Here is a 20,433-nt window from a genome sequence, read left to right as displayed (position 1 = left end):
GGAGTCCACAGTTCACATGATACTGCCTTGTCAGGCTGTGCTCATTATGTGGTGAAAGAACCTAGCCTCCTTAAAATATTTTTGGAATGGAATGTAGATTAATATTTTTCCGGTTTAAACACATGCTTCTAGTCTTTAATATTAGTAATTAAGTGCCTAAGATTCCTGGGCCCCTCTTTACATGGGCAGATATTTTATAGAACCGATCTGCCTGAGAAGCATGGTCAGCTGGGAGGGGTTGAGCTTTTAAATACAGATCTCCAGATATGGGTGATTCCATTAAATAATAAGGATCCTCCTAATGATAAAGTTTTTTTATGTCTAGGCAGATGTTTTATTCATGGGGGGTCTAGAAAAGGCACAGAGAGGAAGCTATTGAAATTTTTAAAATCCTTATTTCGGGCTGTCTAACTGTAGTAACAACAACCCCAAAGCACCTTAAAATCTGTCTTTTCTCTACTACCAGATTTCCATTTTAAATCATGGTTCCGGTTATGCATATTTAAGAATCAGCCCTCTTTTGGCCCTGATAAAATCCATTTCTTGGCGGGTAGCTTAAAGTGCTGATCGAGACTGTTTTTTATTTTTAATACCAGGATAATCATTGTTTAAATTGGAGTCCAGACAAAAAAGTTCTCTGACTTCTGGGGGACTTGCTTTGGTTAGGAAGGGGAGGGGCAGTGACCCCGCAAGAGAATCCATAACGGCTGAGTAGTGAAGTTTGGACTCCTTTTCCCTTCTGACTGCTCAGTCTCCTTTTCAAAACCTTGGGGACCTCTACTTTTTCCATCGAGGAGACCATATGGAGTGAAAGACCCGGGCTCAAGTGCCTGCGCACCATTTTACTTAAATGGGCAATCAAGAGTAAGTTACGCTACTTGAGAAGCCTCCTTCGCTTAAAATAAACTTGCCTGCACTTCGCCTCAATTCTGTGCCCAGGCTCCCTGACCAGGCCTCAGCCACTCTCTCCGGGCCCGCCTCCCAGCCCCGCTCCCCGATCGGAGTTCCGGGGGGGTACTGAACTACTGGAGGCGGGAGCCTCAGGCCCGGGACCCGAAGCGGAGGTGCGCGTCCGCTGGCGGCTTGGTCCCCAATAGCTGCTTCGCGCATCTTACCCGTTTCCATATCCGTTGGCGTTTGATCCGGCTGGGCCCAAGTCCAGGTTCCGACCACGAGTCTGGAAGGGCCGGTCGATAGTGGGGAGGGGTCATGGGTAAGGTTTACGGCGCCAGCTGCTCCTGGGCCGCGGGGCCTCCTGCCGGGCTTCACGCGCGACTTCCCGCCCGGGTCCTCAGGACGCCCCGCTTGTCCTCCAAGCCCCGACCCGTTACATTCGCGCCTGCTGGGGCCGCGGCTTCTTCCCGTCTCCCGGACGACTGCTTGGGTGGTCTGTCCCCGGGAGGAGGCGGGTCTGGAAATAAGGGCAGGGCGCGTCCGCAGGGTCTTTTCTCCGTCGCCTGTCCTCCCCTCTTTAAAAGGCCTCCCCCAAGTCTGACTACTTTTCCTTAAGAAGATGCCCTTTCTTGTACCTCATTTTCTTCCGTTATGACATTCTTTGAAGTACTCATCAGTTCACGGAGATCTGCCCTTTTTTTTTTCTTTGATCTGTCTTACAGTTCTCTAGTGTGTGGAAGCAGCCTAGTCCCCTATTGGTGGACGATTGAGTTGTTCCCATCTGAATGGGCTTGTGCATGTTTCTTCATATTTCTGTACTTAGGACTTTAAGGTCGATTTTTAGAACTAAAGTTGTTGGGTCATGTGTAATATTCCTAGATATTGCCAACTGCCCCAGTTCTATTTTGAGCGCTCAGAACGTGTATTTTGCATCCAGCAAGTTGCACACCTCTCTTAGTTTTCAAATAATCTTAACCGATAGATGCTTTTGGATGTTTACATATCATCCATGAATGACAGGTTTATTCTTCTTTTACAGTCCTCCAAACTATCATGTCTCCCCATTCTTTTCCACTCTCCCCAACTTACTGCACTGTCTGTATCATGATTAGTAGAAGGAGCCACTTCTTTTTCTGTGTCTCAAAGGCCTTCAGCTTGTATCTAGTAAATTGAAATGCTTGCTCTATGTTTTCGATACATTTTCAGGTTTAAAGACATTTCCTTCTATTCCTCTTTTCCTCGTTTACTATAATTAACATGTAACTAAAGTGTACAATTCAGTGAATTTTAGTATATTCCCAGAGTTGTGCAACCATCATCACAATATAATTTTAGAAAATTTTCATCATCCCAGAAAGAAATCCACAATATAATTTTAGAAAATTTTCATCATCCCAGAAAGAAATCCCATACTCATTAGCACTCACTCCCACTTCCCTACCCCCCAGGCCACCACTCACTAATCTATTTCTTGTCTTTATAGACTTGTCCATTCTGGACATTTCATATAAATGGAATCATACAATATTTTGTCTTTTGTGAATGACTTTTTTCACTATAATGTTTTCAAGGTTCATCCACATTGTAGCAAGTGTCAGTACTGATTCCTATTAATGGCCAAAAATATTCTTTTGTATAGATACATCACATTTTATTTATCCACTCATAATTTGATGGTCATTTGGGTTATTTCCACATTTGGGCTATTGTAAATAATGCTGTTATGAACATTCTTGTTAAAGTTTTTGCGTAGACTTACATTTTCATTTCTCTTGGGTTTATACCTAGGAGTGGAATGCTGATTCATATGATAATCGTATATTTAACATTTTGGTGGACTACCAAACTGTTTTCTAAAGTGACTGCACCATTATTCTTTACCACCAGCAAATGAGTTCTGATTTCTCCACATACTCACCAGTTGTTATTTGTCTTTCTGATTATAACTATCAAAATGAGTGTCAAGTGGTATCTTGTGGCTTTCATTTGCATGTCCCTGGTGGCTAATAATAAGCATATTTTCATATGCTTAATGGCCATTGTATTTTCTTTAGAAAAATAGATATTTTGCCCATTTTAAAAATTGAGTTTTTTAAAATAGAGTTGGCCAAAATTATTTTTAAATCATGCAATGTTGGGTATTATCAAACACTTTTACTGTATTATTGAGATGATCATACTGTTTTCTACTTTGATCTATTCATGAAACAAATGACATTAATTGATTTTCTAGTAAGCCTCTCTTACATTCCTGGGATAAACTCGACTTGGTTCTGATGTATTATCTTTCTCATTTTTTGATGTATTTGATTTGGACTTATTTTCTATAGACTCTTTGTATCTATGTTTATTAATGAGACCTCAGTATCATTTTGTTTTCTTATAATGGCTGTCATGTTTGATATCAGTATTATACCAATCTCAAGGAACATTCCTCTTCCTTTATCTACTTAATCAAGGTAATCCCTTTGATAAGGCAAACTGTTTTGTGACATCATCTTAAAAGTGGCCTGTCCATCCCCTCCCCTTCTTTCCCCGCATGGTAATTATGTAAGGTACTGTCATAGATTAATCAAAATGCACACATGACGTTTTGGATCGTGCACATTTCTGGAGTTTTGCATAAGTGTGTCTAATCCCTGAAAGATTTGAGTCAGATTAGAATTTTCTCTTCTTTGAATGGCAGAACTGATATATAAAACCTCTGAGCCTGGTGTTTTCTTCATGGGAGAAATTTATATGCCTAGTTCTTTATTTTGTTTTTGTTTTTTTGGTTGTTGTTTTGTTTTTTAAAGAATCTATCTAGGCAGTGAATTATTTGGGCTGGAGAGACCTGGAGTCTCTCTGAGGGGGTCAGCAACAACCCAGATTATTCCACTTTTATATATTTTTTTAAATTGTGGTAAAATATATACAATATAAAATTTGCCATTATAAACATTTTAAAGCATACAATTCAGTGGCATTAGTCACAATCACAGGGTTGTGCAACTATCACTGTCCAGGTCATTTTTGATAATTATTTTAGGACTATTCAGTTTGTTATTTCTAGTCTTATTTCTCTAGGAATTGAGCTATTTCCTGTGACTTCTGAGCTTGATTAGCATACAGTTATTCACAATATCTTACATGTTTATTCTCTGCAGCATCTATAATTGTGTTCTTTTTTGCTTTTCAATTTTCTTTGCACCTTCTCCCTCTTTTTTTCTTGAATAATCTTGCATGATTTTTCCTATTAATTTTCAAAGAATCAATTGTTTTTGTTTGATCTTTTCTGGATTTTTGTTTTCTAGTTCATCATATTATTCTTTCTTTCCTTCAATTTTTAAAAATTTATTTTGAGATTTTTTTCCTCTAAATTTTTTTTGGCCACGCCACGTGGCATGCAGGATCTTAGTTCTCTGACCAAGGATCGAACCCAGGCCCTTCGTAGTGAGAGTGCTGAGTCCTAACCACTGGACTGCCAGGGAATTCCCTAAATTCTTAAATTGGAAACTTAGACTAATTTTTAACTTTTTTTCTAATATAAGTACATAAAGCCTACTTTTTTTTTCCCTAAGGCCCACTTTAGCTGCAACCTACAAGTTTTGGTACTTAGCACTGATCAATACCATAGTATTAATGTACTTTTCAATTTCTAATTTAATTCATTAATTATATCTTTTACCCATGAGTTCTTCGTAAGTGTAGTAATGTTCTCTAAACTCCAGATGTCAATGGCTTTTTTCTATTAGATTGAACTATGGTGAAACTGCTAACATTCAACCTTTTTTTTAACCTATAAAAATGGCAGTTTCATATGTTTCAACATAATTTACTTTTGTAATTAATATATAACTTAATTTCATTTTGGTCAGAGAACATATCTGTATACATCTTCTCTGAAAGGCTTAAGACTAACTTTATAGTATAGCAGTGGGGTCAGTTTTGTAAACATTCCACTTATGCTTGAGAAAGATATGTATTCTCTATTGAGAGTAGTGTCTATAAGTGTTTTAGATGAAGGATGTTCATTTTACTATTCAGACCTTCAAATCCTCTTTTTTTCCTCTGATTATCCATTACTCAGAATAGTGTGTTAAAGTCTCTTACACTGATGGAGATTTGTCAGTTTCTACTTTAATTCTGTTAGCTTCTGTGTATAAATTTTATGAGACTATGTTACTTGTGTATACAACTTCAGAATCTTTATACTTTCTCATTAATTGAATCTTATATCCTAATATAGTTACCTGTTGTAGTGCCTTTTGTCTTAAAAATGTGTGAAATTAAGTTAGCCAAACAAACTTTATTTTGGTTAATATTTGCCTGGTATATCATTTCCATTTTTGAGATTTAGTCTTTCTGTGTTGTTTTGTTTTTAGTGCATCTCGTGAAACAGCATAGAGCTGAAATTTATCTTAATCTAACATGGCAGTCTTTGTTTTTAAACTATAGAGTTCAGTCTATTTATTTGTACATTTATTGTGATTATTGATTAAGACATTTTCTGCCATCTTACAACATGCTGTTTATTTTACTTGCTTTTGTTGTTTTTTTCCCCTGCTTATTTTTGTTGCCTTTGTAATAATTGAAGTTTTTTCCTCATTCTATTGTTTCTTCTAGCCTGTGAGTTAAGCCCACTGTGTTCTTCAGTAGTTGCCCTAGCTATTTTATCATGCACACTTAAAGTCTAAAGCTAATCAATACCTTTATTCTCTAACGGAAGAATACCAGGAGCATAAGACTAGTCACATCCCTCCCAGTTTATATATTTTTATTATTCAGTAGCATTCCAGCTTGCTTTTCCATCTCACAAATTAGATATTGCTATTATTATTTTATATAATCAAAGTTCACTTAATATTTCAGACATAAAAATTCCTATTTCCTGGAATACTGAGAATTTACTTTAGTGATGATCTTTAGATGGGTAAGCTCTCTTGGGTCTTTACTTTAAAATGTCTTTATTTTACTCCCCTTTTAAAACTTTAAGCTTTTCATATGGAAATTTTCAAGCACACACAAAAGTAGAGAAAATAAAATAGCGAATCATATCTTCAACACTCAGTTTTCACAATTATCAGTATTTTACCATTCTTGGATCCCGTAGGCCTGAGCTGTCTAATACACTAGCCATATGTGGCTATTCAAATTTAAGTTAAAATTTAAATTACTTAAATAACACTAGCCTCATTTCAGGTGCTCAATAGCCATATGTAAATGGTGGCTATTGTATTAGATAGTGTACATAAGAGTTGGACAGTGCTGGTAGCCTAGTCACCTGCTTTTTCTTTTTTCTGGAGTGTTTTTACAGCAGATTCTGGACGTCATGTCCTTTCATCGGTACTTAAGCATGCGTCTCTGGCTGGTACATAACCATCACCGCGTTTTCCCACCTGGCAAACTCCAAAGTTCCCCAGTTGTCTCCAGAATATCTTTTTACAGTTTGTTCAAATCAGGATCTTAACAGGGTACCCACCTTGTTTTTTTGAATATGTATCTCTTAAGTTTGTTTTAACCCCTCCTCCTCCTTTTTCCTTTTTTTTTTTTAATCCACTGACTTATTGGAGATATCAAGGCGTTTGTCCTACATTATGGATTTAGCTGATTGCTGCTGCTTTGTGTTATTTAACTTGTTTATCTCTGTATTTCCTATTAAAATTAGTTAGTCCAGAAGCTTGATTAGATTCAGGGTTTGATTTCATAAATTCACCCTTGAACCTAAGGAAGATATTTTAACTGGATTTAGAATTCTAAGTTGTTAAGTTATTTTTCTCTCAGCACACTGAGGGTGTCATCCTTTCTTCTGACATACTTTGTTGCTCTTGAGACGTAAGACATCAGTTTGTCTGTCCTTTTTAGGTGACCTGAGTTTTTTCCCTGGCTACTTTTAAGATTGTGGGGGGAAAAAAATCAAACACCAAAGAAGAAAATAAATGTAGGTGTGGATTTCTTTTTATTCTTTCAGCCTGGGATTTATTGTGCTTCCTGGATCCAAAGGTTAGTGTCTTTTACTAATTCTAGGAAATTCCTAGCTAGTTTCTCATCAAATGGTGTAACAAAGTTCTAATCTGGTAGTTAATTGTTGCATTGAATTTCTAACTTCAACGAATCAGTTTCCTTTCTAAAAGTTATGTTTGTTTCTTAAAACTGTTTCATCATTTCTAGTGTATCTTATTCCATATTCATCCATATTTCTCTTAATTTCTTTAAGCCTGTTAAATATAGAGGGTTTTTTACATAATGTCTAAAAAGTCTAATACCTGCAGTATTGTGCTTTCTTCTTCCTGCTGCCTGTGTTTTGACTGCTTCTCACTCATGGTACATTATGTATTTTATATATTTGTGTTTCATAATTTTTTAAACTGTGACTTCCTCAGTTTACTTAGAATTTTATCTGTGGGAATTCTTTGAGGCCTGGCTTGAAGTTGAGTTTTCCAGAGATAGGTCCATTTGCTCACACTAATTGCCTGGGGGACCCTCTTTAATGAAACCTAGAACCTTCTTTAAATAAAATTATTCTCTTAAGGGAATAATTTTGGATTACACAAGTAATGTGAATTTGGACCAAAACGTAAGATTTTCTTTTTCTACTATATCGGATGCCAAGGTCCAGACCAGTACATTTTCTCTCTGTCCCCTTCTGTATGGAAAGTTATATTTCTTTTCTTTAGAACTTTTAATTATGGATTTTCAAACATACTCAGGAGTGTGTATGATGAAACCTCCCTGTAACCATTATCCAGCTTCAATGATTACCATGATTTTGCACTCTTAATTCTTCCCCTTACTTACTATAATAACTGAGTTTTGTTTTCCTGGAGCATGTTAAAACAAATATCAAACATCATGTCATTTCACCCAGAATTTGAGTTGTATCTCTAAAAGAAAAGGATATCATAAGGATACAACCAGCCTAACCCAGTCTGGGGGCAAAAGAAGAAGGAGAACTGTTACAGAGCAAGAGACTTACGAGACAATTCTTTTTTTTTTTTTTTAACATCTTTATTGGAGTATAATTGCTTTAAAATGGTGTGTTAGTTTCTGCTTTATAACAAAGTGAATCAGCTATACATATACATATATCCCCATATCCCCTCCCTCTTGTGTCTCCCTCCCACCCTCCATATCCCACCCCTCTAGGTGGTCACAAAGCACCGAGCTGATCTCCCTGTGCTATGTGGCTGCTTCCCACTAGCTATCTATTTTATGTTTGGTAGTATATATAAGTCCATGCCACTGTCTCACTTCTTCCCAGCTTACCCTTCGCCCTCCCCGTGTCTTCAAGTCCATTCTATACGTCTGTGTCTTTATTCCTGTCCTGCCCCTAGGTTCTTCAGAACCTTTTTTTTTTTTTTTTTTAGATTTCATATATATGTGTTAGCATACGGTATTTGTTTTTCTCTTTCTGACTTACTTCACTCTGTATGACAGTCTCTAGGTCCATCCACCTCACTACAAATAACTCAATTTCGTTTCTTTTTATGGCTGAGTAATATTCCATTGTATATATGTGCATCATCTTCTTTATCCATTTATCTGTCGATGGACACTTAAAGTTGCTTCCGTGTCCTGGCTATTGTAAATAGAGCTGCAGTGAACATTGTGGTACATGACTCTTTTTGAATTATGGTTTTCTCAGGGCATATGCCCAGTAGTGGGATTGTTTAGTCATATAGTAGTTCTATTTTTAGTTTTTTAAGGAACCTCCATACTGTTCTCCATAGTGGCTGTATCAATTTACATTTCCCACCAACAGTGCAAGAGGTTTCCCTTTTCTCCACACCCTCTCCAGCATTTATTGTTTGTAGATTTTTTGATGATGGCCATTTTGACTGGTGTGAGGTGATACATCATTGTAGTTTTGATCTACATTTCTCTAATGATTAATGATGTTGAGCATTCTTTCATGTGTTTGTTGGCAACCTGTATGTCTTCTTTGGAGAAATGTCTATTTAGGTCTTCTGCCCATTTTTGGATTAGGTTGTTTGTTTTTTTGATATTGAGGTGCATGAGCTGCTTGTAAATTTTGGAGATTAATCCTTTGTCAGTTGCTTCATTTGCAAATGTTTTCTCCCATTCTGAGGGTTGACAAGACAATTATTTAATAAAAATAAACTTTTAATTCCTAATTTAAATAAATTAGGAGTTTGGGATTAACAGATGCACAAAACTATATATAAAATAGATAAAAATTAAGGACCTACTGTATAGCACAGGGAACTATATTCAATATTTTGTAATAACCTATTATGGAAAATAATCTGAAAAAGAATATATATATGTGTGTGTGTATATATATATATCTGTATACACACACATACATAGCTGAATGAATTTGCTGTACACCTGAAACTAACACAACATTGTAAATCAACTGTACTTCAATTTAAAAATTTTTTTAAATAAACTTTTTTTTTTTTTTTTTTTTTTTTTTTTTGCGGTATGCGGGCCTCTCACTGTTGTGGCCTCTCCCGTTGCGGAGCACAGGCCCCGGATGCGCAGGCTTAGCGGCCATGGCTCACGGGCCCAGCTGCTCCACGGCATGTGGGATCTTCCCGAACCTGGGCACGAACCCGTGTCCCCTGCATCGGCAGGTGGACTCTCAACCACTGCGCCACCAGGGAAGCCCTTACATAAACTTTTAACAGACATTTTTAGCATTATCACAACACCATTATCACACACCCCCAAATTAACAGTATTTCTTGATGTTATCAGTGGTCTTTAGCTGAAGACCACCAGGGGCACACAGAGTTAAACAAGTTAGATTTATTACTTACTGCAGCAAGGCAGGATGCACACAATGGTGAACTGTGGAATATCTCAGTAAGAGAGTGTTAGAAAAGACTTATTAAGGACTTTGGTTTTGAACACATGAAACTTAGATTTTATAAATCATTGTTATCTCAATTAAAATAAATTTTAAAATTACTTTTAAAAAAGGAAGGAGAGGGACTTCCCTGGTGGTCCAGTGGCTAAGACTCCCAATGCAGGGGGTCTGGGTTTGATCCCTAGTCAGGGAACTAGATCTCACATGCTGCAACGAAGATTGAAGATCCCACGTGCCACAACTAAGACCCAGTGCAGCCAAATAAATAAATAAATATTGAAAAGAAAAAGGGGGGAACATTGCTCTTGATATACATACTAGCAAATTGGCTAGTATAATAAAAAGTCATACATCATTTTAACATTGAAAAGGTTTCTTTAAAGGGCATTCAGGGTAAAACTACTGACTCAGAAGCATACTGCGTATCGGAATTATAAGATGTCATTTCAAGGATCAAGAGTGTGAGTTGTAAGTGAATGTGATTTTTCAAGCTATAGTGGTATTTCCCGAGGGATGGTGATATTTAAAATAAAATTGTAGTTTAATCCAACAACAATACCTTTTGTCCACTTTGGTAGAAATAGCTATTTTTGAAGGCAGATTTTCTAGTTTTCAAACTAATTTCTTCGTCAATGTTGGGCATTTTTTAGACTTTGTCATTGTCTGGTTGACCTTTGTCAATTGAGAACCTAAAATCATAACTTAAAGGGATATATTTTTAAGATGCCAGCTGAAACCAGGAACTTAGTAAATGCAACTACAAAGCCTTAATATAAAAAAAAAACAAAAAACTCACACATTTTTCTAACCTATAAAAAAAAGAATTGGGGCTCGTATTAGGTGCTTTTGGGGTGAGTTCTGGATTGGATGTTGTAGGGTGCAAGGGTATTATTCTGTGTTGGGCATCTTAGTAAATGTTACCTACAAAGGGGGAAAACTATACAGAGGCTAAAATTATAATTGATAAACATGGAGCAGTCACTCATATTAGCCAGAAAAGGGGGATGTTTGGTCATTTCTGAGGTGTAAATAATGTTTATATTTTGTCCATGTTCAAACACAGTTACAGAGTGTTCTTGCTTTTGTCTCAATATATCATGGTCACAGAGTGACCTTGTCTTGTTGCTGTTTTGGGTGTTGAACAAGAGAACACCCAGACTTTGCTGCGAGTTTCAGGCCAGCTCATCACAACAGCAAGGCCTAGCTGAGAGTACCAGGTCAGCTCCTGCATTTTAGGAACTGCTTTCTCTCTCTCTCTCACTCTCTTTTTTTTTTTTTTTTTTTGGTTCCGAAACCCAGGATGCTTTTCTCTTTACCAATATCGTCTAATATCCTGTCTGTGTTCTGTTAACACCACGTGTCTCAAATGTGTTTTTATAGTCGTTCGAATCAAGATCTAAGGGCCACACTTTACAATGGATTGTTACACCTCTTAAGTCTCTTAATCAGGAAGAGTTCTCCCTTCCTCTTTCTCCTCCAAACTGGATTTGTCTGGTTATGTCCTGTATATAATATCATTTAACATGTCCTCTGTCTCCTCTTACCCTTCTTCTATAAACTGCTAATTAAAGGATTTGTTAGGATTTTTTTTGGCAAAAATATTTTATAATTGGTGTTGTTTTTTGTTACATCATATCAGAACTAATGATGTCCAGTTGTCTCTTTTGAGATGTTAAGATTTATCAGTTGGTCCCAGTGTCAGCTTGATCTTACTTTATAAAGTTCCCCAGCACATGTACTTAGTCTTAAATTATCTCCTTCAGGTTTCTTGTTAATTACAAAAGAAAAAAAGTGTAACTTAATGGGGAAACATGCATACCACCTTAACCAAGTGATCAAAGTTAATATCAATAATGAGACAAGACTGGCATCATAAGCCTCCTGAAGTGATGCAGAGAAGGACAAGCATCAATCACATAATACATCATCCAAAAATGAACTTTGTGAATCTAATCATGAGAAAACAACAGACAAACCAAAACTGAGGCTGTCTGTAAAACATCTGGCCTGGACTTTTCAAACCTGGGAAGATGAAGAAAGGCTGAGGGACTGGTCCAGATTAAAGAAGATTAAAGAAACATACTTTGAGGGCGTGATCCTGGATGGGAAGTTTAAAAAGTGACTGCTATAAAGGACATTATTGGGCCAGTTGGTAAAATTCTGCATATGGATTGTATGATAGATAGTAATATTAAATCCTGCTTTCAATCATTGTGTTTGTGTTAGAGAATGTTCTAAGTTCTAAGTTCCTATGATACTCTGAAGAATGTAGGAGAAAAGAGTCATGACATCCGCAATTTCCTCTCAAGTAGATTCGTCTCAATATCATTCTTGATGAAACACACACACACACACACACACACACACACCCCTACAGAGAGAGAAAGAAAGCAAATGTGATAGAACTTTAACAACTGATAAAGAGTATAGGGAAGTTCATCATATTTACACTATTCTCACAACTTTTGAGTTTGAAATTTTTTCAAAATAATTTCAAAATTAAAAGTTGAAAATAAACATCCCCATTCACTTTTCATCTAATATTTTAATAGCCATTTCTTGTCATTGCCTAGGTCCATTAATTTACTAGTGGTTGCAGAATGGTGACTTTCTGATTCTAGCATTTTCTTCATAATAAATGAAGCTCCTAATAAAGTTTCTATGATTATTCTATAAAGAGCTTTCCCTTATCGCAACTATTTGGTAATCATAAAATATTGTTCATAAAGGAGGGAGTGCGGTGATACATTTGAGTCTTTAATTACATTCTTTAAATAAATTTATTTATTTTATTTATTTTTGGCTGTGTTGGGTCTTCATTGCTGTGTGCGGGCTATCTCTAGTTGTGGCAAGCAGGGTTTACTCTACTTTGCGGTGCGTGGGCTTCTCATTGTGGTGGCTTCTCTTGTTGTGGAACATGGGCTTTAGGCACGCAGGCTTCAGCAGTTGTGGCACGTGGGCTCAGTAGTTGTGACACACGGGCTTAGTTGCTTCGTGGCATGTGGGATCTTCCCAGACCAGGACTCGAACATGCGTCCCCTGCATTGGCAGGTGGATTCTTAACCACTGAGCCACCAGGGAAGCCTTGATTCTTTTCACGAATTTTCAGAATAACAAAATTATATCCTAGCCACCTCTGATAGTGACCATTGAGGGTTTTTTTAGTAACACTATATACTCATGGCTTTGTTTTACATTTGGTATATTTCAACTGATTGTAGTCATTATTCTTTATTAAATTGTTCCATCTTAAGCCAGTGGGAATCTTTTTAAGTTTTCTCCTGTGTGGTAGGCTCCTTGCTTTCTGGTATAAGCTGTTCCAGGCTCATCTTGCACATTTCTTGTTCCATATTGGACTCAGCTATTTGCCAAAGGAGTCCTGGTTTCTTATACAGACAGATGGCATTTTGAGGAATTTTAACACTAGAGCGCTCATTGCTCCTGAGTTGTGAGTGACTCTAGGCATTTTTGGTAGTTCAGTCTAGGGAAAAGTTAAAAAAATAAGTACATACAGGGCTTCCCTGGTGGCTCAGTGGTTGAGAGTCTGCCTGCCGATGCAGGAGACACAGGTTCGTGCCCTGGTCCAGGAAGATCCCACATGCCACGGAGCGGCTGGGCCCATGAGCCACGGCCACTGAGCCTGCACATCCGGAGCCTGTGCTCCGCAACAGGTGAGGCCACGACAGTGAGAGGCCTGCGTACCACAAAATAATAATAATAACAATAAGTACATACAGTATTCCCATTCCTAACTGTTCTTGGATAGGGAGATAAAATCTGTACTGTATGGTTTGTATGTATATGTGCATATATGTGCATTTGTGTGTGCGTTGTTAAAGCTAGTGTGAGGAAGCTTCCAGGCCTGTAAGTGTTGAATATCTGTCAGGTCAAGACTCTCATGGCTTCTTTCTTCTTCTCTAGGTCTGCATGCTCCAGTCCAGGAGCCTGGCCAGGAGGGAGACACAAGAGGAAGAATGGCTGCAGGATTGCTGACAACCTGGTCACAGGTATGTGGGAAGTTATTGTTTCCAAAAAAGCATTGCTGTTGCTAAAGGATACATCTCTTGCCCATGACCCACAGCTTCACAGCCCAGGCAGGCTGGCCTTAGGCTTCCCCAGTTCTCTGGGCTTCTCAGAATAGGAGATAGAGGATGTCTTAGGAAAGGCCTCAACATTTGTTAATTTTTTTTCAGATAATCCTCCAGGGTGAGTATTAGTTCCATATTCTGCTGGGTGCCATGAAGGAAAATAAAGACTTTTTTCACTAATTATTTTTCTCATTCTACAGTATGCTCAGTCTTGATCTTCAATAAGACTGGCAGATTCCTCACAACCTAGTTGTGGAAATATAAGTTCCACTGTGTTAGAAAAGCTGCTAAGCTGCTGGATGATATGGTCCAGGGAGTGAGGACAAAAGTGGAAAGTTCCAAGAATTGAGCCTTGGGTCAAATAATGAGACCTCTGAAGCATGTCTGAGCTTCCTACACATTGGGTCTCCTTCCCAAGTCCTGTCAGCCTCACTCGCCATCTTTCTGGTTCAGAGTTAGAGATGGTCCTTGGCTGAACCTGTGTACATGTGATGTTTTAGGACTTGGTGACCTTCGAGGAAGTGGCAGTGGACTTTTCACAGGAGGAGTGGGCACTGCTGGACCCTGCTCAGAAAATCCTGTACAGAGATGTGATGCTGGAGAACTTTAGGAACCTAGCCTCAGTGGGTAAAGTTGACTTCATTCCTTCGTATTCATTTGTTCCTACACGTAATAGTTCTTCATCACATATCTGTTCCAGCAACTGTGAAAAGAATGGCAGTACATGGTAAACACAGAATGGATGGTTCCTGCCCTTGTGGAGCAGTCTTGTGGCTTCCCATGAAAATGCACTGATTGTATTTTCTCGATCCTTAAAAAATTTAGGTAATTTGCAGATCTTGGGCTTGGAATTCAAGGGTCAGGTCATGTGGGGCAAGGAGTATGCGTGTCTGTTTTGGGGCCCTGTGAAATAGTTATGTAATCTGATTGTTTTGCTCCCCCTAAAGCTGCACTTGCCTATCTTCAGAATCCTTTAAAACCAAAGTATTGGAATCAATTTTGTGGAAAGATTTCTTGTTTCCTTCACAGTCTCCCCACATCATGTGTCTTTCCCCATGAGCAGGGTATCATCTCTGCAAACACAGTCTGTTCACCGAGGTGGAGCAGGAAGAGCTGAGGCCAGAGCAGAGACGAATTCTCCAAGGTGCTTATAGAGGTGAGCCCCAGGCAGAAAGGGGTCATTGTATGAAATAGCCACAGCCTGCAAGGGGTGATACTGTTGGGAATGTCAGTCATTGTGGGAAAGAAGGCAGAGGCCATTACATGAGCTTTCCTTCTTTCACCATCTCTCCATTCATTCATACTTCCATTTGGTCTCAAAGGAAAAACTATTTTAATTACTCTTTCAATTTCACATTTCCTTGAATACTTTTTGTTCAGTTCTCCCCACTTGCTTTCCAGATAATACCTTCTCTTATTGTCTCAAGCCTCCAGAATCCTTAGTAAAATACCTCTCATTTCCATTGCTTGTCCCTATCATTGGCATCTTTTTCCAGAGCCAAGTTCCTAAATTAATTTCTCTGGTCACTGGTTGCATCTTCTCTTTCACATTTTCCTCCTATATTTAGTGTTATTATTTGAAAACAAATCCATAGGGTGCCTGCCTCCTTTTTTCTTTCATCCCTACTTTTTCTCCCAATAATTATAAAAAATTTCCCCATTCACTTTCAGACCAGGATACTCAACTTAAATCAAAAGACGCAATTCTTACACAGAATGTTCCTGGGGAAAAAACTTCCAATGGCATAAAAACGGTGAGATTCACTAGAAATGGTTCCTGGTTTTTTAGAATGGGAGAACTCTGTGAATTTCAAGGAATTAAAACAGCAGCAGCACCCAAACAAGGGGAGACACTTGAGGCAAGTGGAATTCACTCATCAGAAAGCTGCTTCAGGAAAGCCTTTATGAATCCCATAAAATTGGAGAAATCTCCAAACCTACCTCAACACTTGCTGCCATGCAGAGAATATCAACAAGTAAACATTTACTTAAATGTGATTCAATTATTATTTAATAAATAATTCATTCATTCTTCACACATGACTAGAAAAACTATATTTAGGATGCCCTTTGATGGGAATGAATACCATGGGGTCTTGGGAAGAGTATTCACCTATTTCAACTTGAAAGAATAGCGCAAAAGGTATACACACACCCTGAAAATGGTAAAAATGTTAGTTATAATAATATGCTTTATATATATGGCAGAATCCACATGGGAGTGAGTTCCTCTGTGATGAAAGTGAGAAAGCCTTTAGTCACCACTGATTCCTTATTCTGTAGGCAGCAACTCACCCTGGTGAGAAACCAATGGAATTTAATCATTGTGGAAAATTCTTTAGAAAGAACTGTCACCTTATTTGTCCAAGATATTGCAAGAGAGAGAAATGCAACAAATATAAAGAATATGGGCAAGACTCTGGCCATCCCTCAACTCTTAGGAGTCATGTGAGTACTCACTCTGGAGAGAAAATTATTGAATTTAATGGTTGTGGAAAATTTTTCAATCAAGAGTCATCCCTTAGGAAACACTTAACTCTCACAGGACAGAAATCTTCTGAGTGTAATCAACATCTTATGTCCTTCAACTTACACTCTTCCTTTTCAGTACATCAACAAATACCTACTGGAGAGAAACTCTGTGAATGCAGTGACTATGGAAAAAGATCTTCCCTTAGTTTCCACAAAAAAATGTGTACTGTGGAGGAAAGCTCAAAATGTAATGAACATGAGAAAGTTTTCACTGGCCCCTTGTCCCTTCAGATATGTGTGAGACCTCACGCTGGAGAGAAACGTTATGAATGCAGCAATTGTGGGAAAGCCTTTGTTTTTCAGTCTTCCCTTAAGAAACATGTGAGATCACACACTGGAGAGAAACCTTACGAGTGTAATCATTGTGGAAAATCCTTCAGCCAGAGCTCTCATCTTAATGTGCACAAAAGAACTCACACTGGAGAGAAACCCTATGACTGTAAGGAATGTGGCAAGGCTTTCACTGTTCCTTCATCCCTTCAGAAACATATGAGAACACACACTGGAGAGAAACCCTATGAATGCAGTGACTGTGGGAAATCCTTTATTGATCAGTCATCCCTTAAGAAACACACACGATCTCACACTGGAGAGAAACCTTATGAGTGTAATCAATGTGGAAAATCCTTCAGTACAGGCTCTTATCTTATTGTGCACAAGAGAACTCACACTGGAGAGAAAACCTATGAGTGTAAAGAATGTGGGAAGGCCTTTAGGAATTCCTCTTGCCTAAGGGTACATATGAGAACTCACACAGGAGAGAAGCCCTATAAATGTATTCAGTGTGGAAAAGCATTCAGCACCAGCACTAACCTTATAATGCACAAACGAATACATACTGGACAGAAACTATATGAATGAAATGACTACAGGCTAGCCTTAGGTCCTTCACATCTCACTCATTTTAGAACTCACTCTGGAGAGAAACCCTATTGTGACCAATTTAGAAAGCCTTCAGGCACAACTCTTTAGTCACGTTATACTGGAACCAACCTTATAAATGTTATGGTTCTGTGATTGTATTTATCAGTGAGTGTTTAATCTTTAAAGTGTGACAACTCATTAATTGATGAGTATTAAAGATTATACAGCACTCTAAATTCCCCTTGATCTACATCACAAAAGTTTTGATACATAATGTTTTTATTGTAATTAAGTACTAAATATTGTCCATTTCTCATCAAGATGTCTTGGACCAAACTATAGGTTATTTAGAAATATATATTTTAATGTGCAGACTCTGTGCATATTTTAGTTATCTTTTAGTTATAGATTTCTAAATTAATTGCATTATGCACAGAATGCATGGTCTTCATGACACAGATTCTATAAGACATAGATTCAAACAAAATTATTAGAGACTTGCTACATGGCCTAATGTGTGAGACAAAAGAAGTTGCTGTCCCAATATCCATTCCTCCCCTCCTTCTTTCAAGTAACAATACAACTGTGTTCAAATTAGCAGTGTGGACAGTTCTTAAGGATTCATCTCCCAGCTTTCTTTGCAGCTGTGAGTGCCCATGAGCCCACAGTCCTGGCCAATGAGAAAGGAGGCAGAGGTCACTGCTTGTGGGTTCTAAAGAATTCCATGGAAATGGGAGCATCGCATCTGGCGTTTTCACTTTACCATTTGCCCTTTGTCTTATCTCTTCTTTTTTCCTAGAGAATAGACCAATAGGATGACAGTCATACACTACTGATTATATAATAAGGACATAGTATTTAGCTATGTATAAGCAACTATGGGTTGCTTATTTCTGGACTTCTTGTAACATGAAAAAAATAAACTAACTGGTTTAACACTCTTGTGGGAAGAGTCTGTTTCAGTGGATTTCAGTCTCAACTGATACATCTCATATGGTCAAGTTTTAAGAATCCTTCAAGTATAGTTGAAAACAATGTGTATTCTATAATTTCTTGGGTGTAACAGATTTTCAGTATATCTGATGGATAAATTTTATTGTGTTTTTAAAATCTGTATCATTAAAAACCTTATCTCATGATCTCCCCTTTACTGAGAGAGGTATGTTAAAATGCCCCAGTATGACTGTGGGTAGTCAGATTGTTTTTTAAATTCTATCTTGTATTTTGAGGCGGTATAACTGGATGCATAAAAATGTAGTCATTTTATATGTTTCTGGTAAATTGTCCTTTCATTCTTATATAGTGTTTATCCTTTTCCCCCTAATAATGAAATTTCATTAATTCACTTGATATAAATGTGAGCTATTGACCTAGTGGATAACATTTAATGCCTACAGATTTTTAAGGACAACCAGAAACAACTTACCTTTCTTCATCACCATATTAGTTATGATGTTCCTTGCAACACCAAGAGAGATCTCCTCCATGACATCCCTTGTGGCAGACAAAGAGATCAGTAGTTCCCCAGTGGCTGTCCCCACCAAAGACACCAGCAGCCCTCACCTATCTCTCTGTTGTGCCTTGCTTTGCTTCTGTAGTGATTTCCAACCTAGTGGGATATGAGGGATCTCATCCATAGAGACTGGTGGCTCAATGTTTAATGAAAAAGGAAAAGGGGAAGGAACATTTTGTTCTTGCTCCCAAGAAACCTCAGAAGTTTTCTCAACTCAAATCAGTTTGTAAATCTCCTGGTCAGTGTGCTTGGGCTCTCTTGAGTACCGCTGCCTATCAACATGTAAGAGCATCCTCCTGAAAACCAAATTGTTACAAAATAAGGATTCCCCCACCTTGGATATAGACTCTAGTCCCCCTGAGGTTGATAGGGACAGTCTAGAAAGGGAGGCCACTGCTCACAGCAGGGGTCACTCGGGACCTTAGCTTTACCTTAGCAGGTAAATATCTAAAGAAAAAATAAATAAAGAAAACCAGGGAAACACAAGAGACCAAAAGAAAAAAAGTAAGTATAAAGGCTGGGACTTTACGAAGCTACAAGCAATCCCCCCACCCCCTACTAAAAGAAAGGGGAAACTTTAAATCTTACGTGCCAAGTAGTTTTGAGGTCTAGCAAACGTAATGCTGTCTTCGATTGCTTACTGATTTAACAACAATGAAAAACCCCCCAGATGCAGGGGACAGCATTTGAGTTTAGCACTGTGTCCTGCCTTGTGGAATTGACCGGAGAAGACAGACTACTTCATGGATCGGCAGGATTATCGATATGGGAAAATCACTGTTAGGGCTCCAGGAACGAGGCGAGAGGCACGTAGACCTTTTGATGTGCTTGCTTGGGGTGGGTCCCTGCCCGCAGCCACGCCCTTCAGGCGCCAGTATTCAGCGATCTAAATACGCACAAAACGTATCCCACCTCCAACCCCGCCTCAGAAACAGACTGCGCCCCCCACCAGCAGCCCCATCTAAGGACTGGTTCCAGCCTCAATCTTGTCTTTGGGGCTCATTCGGTCCCCAGCCCCCGAACCTAGCCCACCCGGAACCCATCTGTACCCACGCCAGAGAAAACTAGAATTTCTCCACCTGAAGGGATCGAACGTGGCCGACGGTGCCACCACGGAAGCCCCGCCTCTTCCGACCCCTCCCGAGCCGGAAGCGGAAGTGGCGAACTTCGTTCGCCGCAGTCTCTTCCGCTGCTGGCCGGGTGTTTCTTGAGCAGTTTCCGGTTGGTCGTGGTTTGGCCGAATCCGGCGTCCGGTAGGCCGGCGCGTAGGAGAGGGAAGCAAATGGAAGGTGGAATTAGAACGAGTCTGTCCCGGGCCGCCCTGGGGTCAGCTTAGAGAGGCCTACGCCGCTCACTTCCGCCGCGGCCTCGGAGCCTCCCGGAACGGCCAGGTCCAGAGGCCGCCCCGGCGAAATATCCTAAGGGTGCTTCCGCGGGGTCGTTTAGGTTTCATCCTGTGCTCCCCTCTTCAAAAGCCTCCAAAGCAGCCTTCGTGATTTTTCTTCGAGAGGTAAAGAATTTCCGCCTTTAGGGTCCGTTGACTCCAGCCCCGTGTCCTCGAGTCCTTCACGCACCCGGCGATTCTGGCACATGCCGGTGAGCAGTGGGAGAAAGGGCCTCCGTTTCCTTTTCTATGCAAAAAAAGAAGTTTCGTCTGAGAATTTGGCATTATCTTTGCGCGTTCTTTATTTTTGGCGCATTACATTCGGGTAGAAATGTACTTTCAT

The 20,433-nt window shown here is 39.0% G+C and overlaps 2 protein-coding genes across 14 annotated transcripts in view; both read left to right on the top strand.

Moving 5' to 3' along the window:
* LOC101328412 (zinc finger protein 177-like) overlaps nucleotides 1–18,137 on the top strand; it is a 32,972-nt gene extending 14,835 nt beyond the window's left edge. For 4 of the 5 annotated variants that reach the window (XM_073803270.1, XM_073803268.1, XM_073803271.1 and 1 more), the window contains 5 exons: nucleotides 13,631–13,716; nucleotides 14,298–14,424; nucleotides 14,861–14,953; nucleotides 15,469–15,660; nucleotides 16,085–18,137. In XM_073803270.1, the coding sequence (XP_073659371.1) occupies nucleotides 13,631–13,716; nucleotides 14,298–14,424; nucleotides 14,861–14,953; nucleotides 15,469–15,660; nucleotides 16,085–17,190 (1,604 nt within the window). In that variant the 3' untranslated portion in view covers nucleotides 17,191–18,137. Of the gene's footprint in view, nucleotides 1–13,630; nucleotides 13,717–14,297; nucleotides 14,425–14,860; nucleotides 14,954–15,468; nucleotides 15,661–16,080 lie in introns of all 5 variants that reach the window. The other variant, XM_019933046.3, reaches the window with a different exon arrangement.
* A 1,729-nt stretch (nucleotides 18,138–19,866) lies between these two features.
* LOC101334326 (zinc finger protein 426-like) overlaps nucleotides 19,867–20,433 on the top strand; it is a 28,330-nt gene continuing 27,763 nt past the window's right edge. For 4 of the 9 annotated variants that reach the window (XM_033854416.2, XM_033854413.2, XM_073803273.1 and 1 more), the window contains exon 1: nucleotides 19,868–20,216. The gene's annotated coding sequence lies outside the window, so the exon portion shown is untranslated. Of the gene's footprint in view, nucleotides 20,303–20,433 lie in introns of all 9 variants that reach the window. The other 5 variants (XM_033854415.2, XM_033854412.2, XM_033854414.2 and 2 more) reach the window with 3 other exon arrangements.

The sequence above is a fragment of the Tursiops truncatus genome, chromosome 3 (assembly GCF_011762595.2).
Source record: "Tursiops truncatus isolate mTurTru1 chromosome 3, mTurTru1.mat.Y, whole genome shotgun sequence".
Taxonomy (NCBI): Eukaryota; Metazoa; Chordata; class Mammalia; order Artiodactyla; family Delphinidae; genus Tursiops; species Tursiops truncatus.
This window is presented reverse-complemented; position numbering and strand designations above follow the sequence as displayed.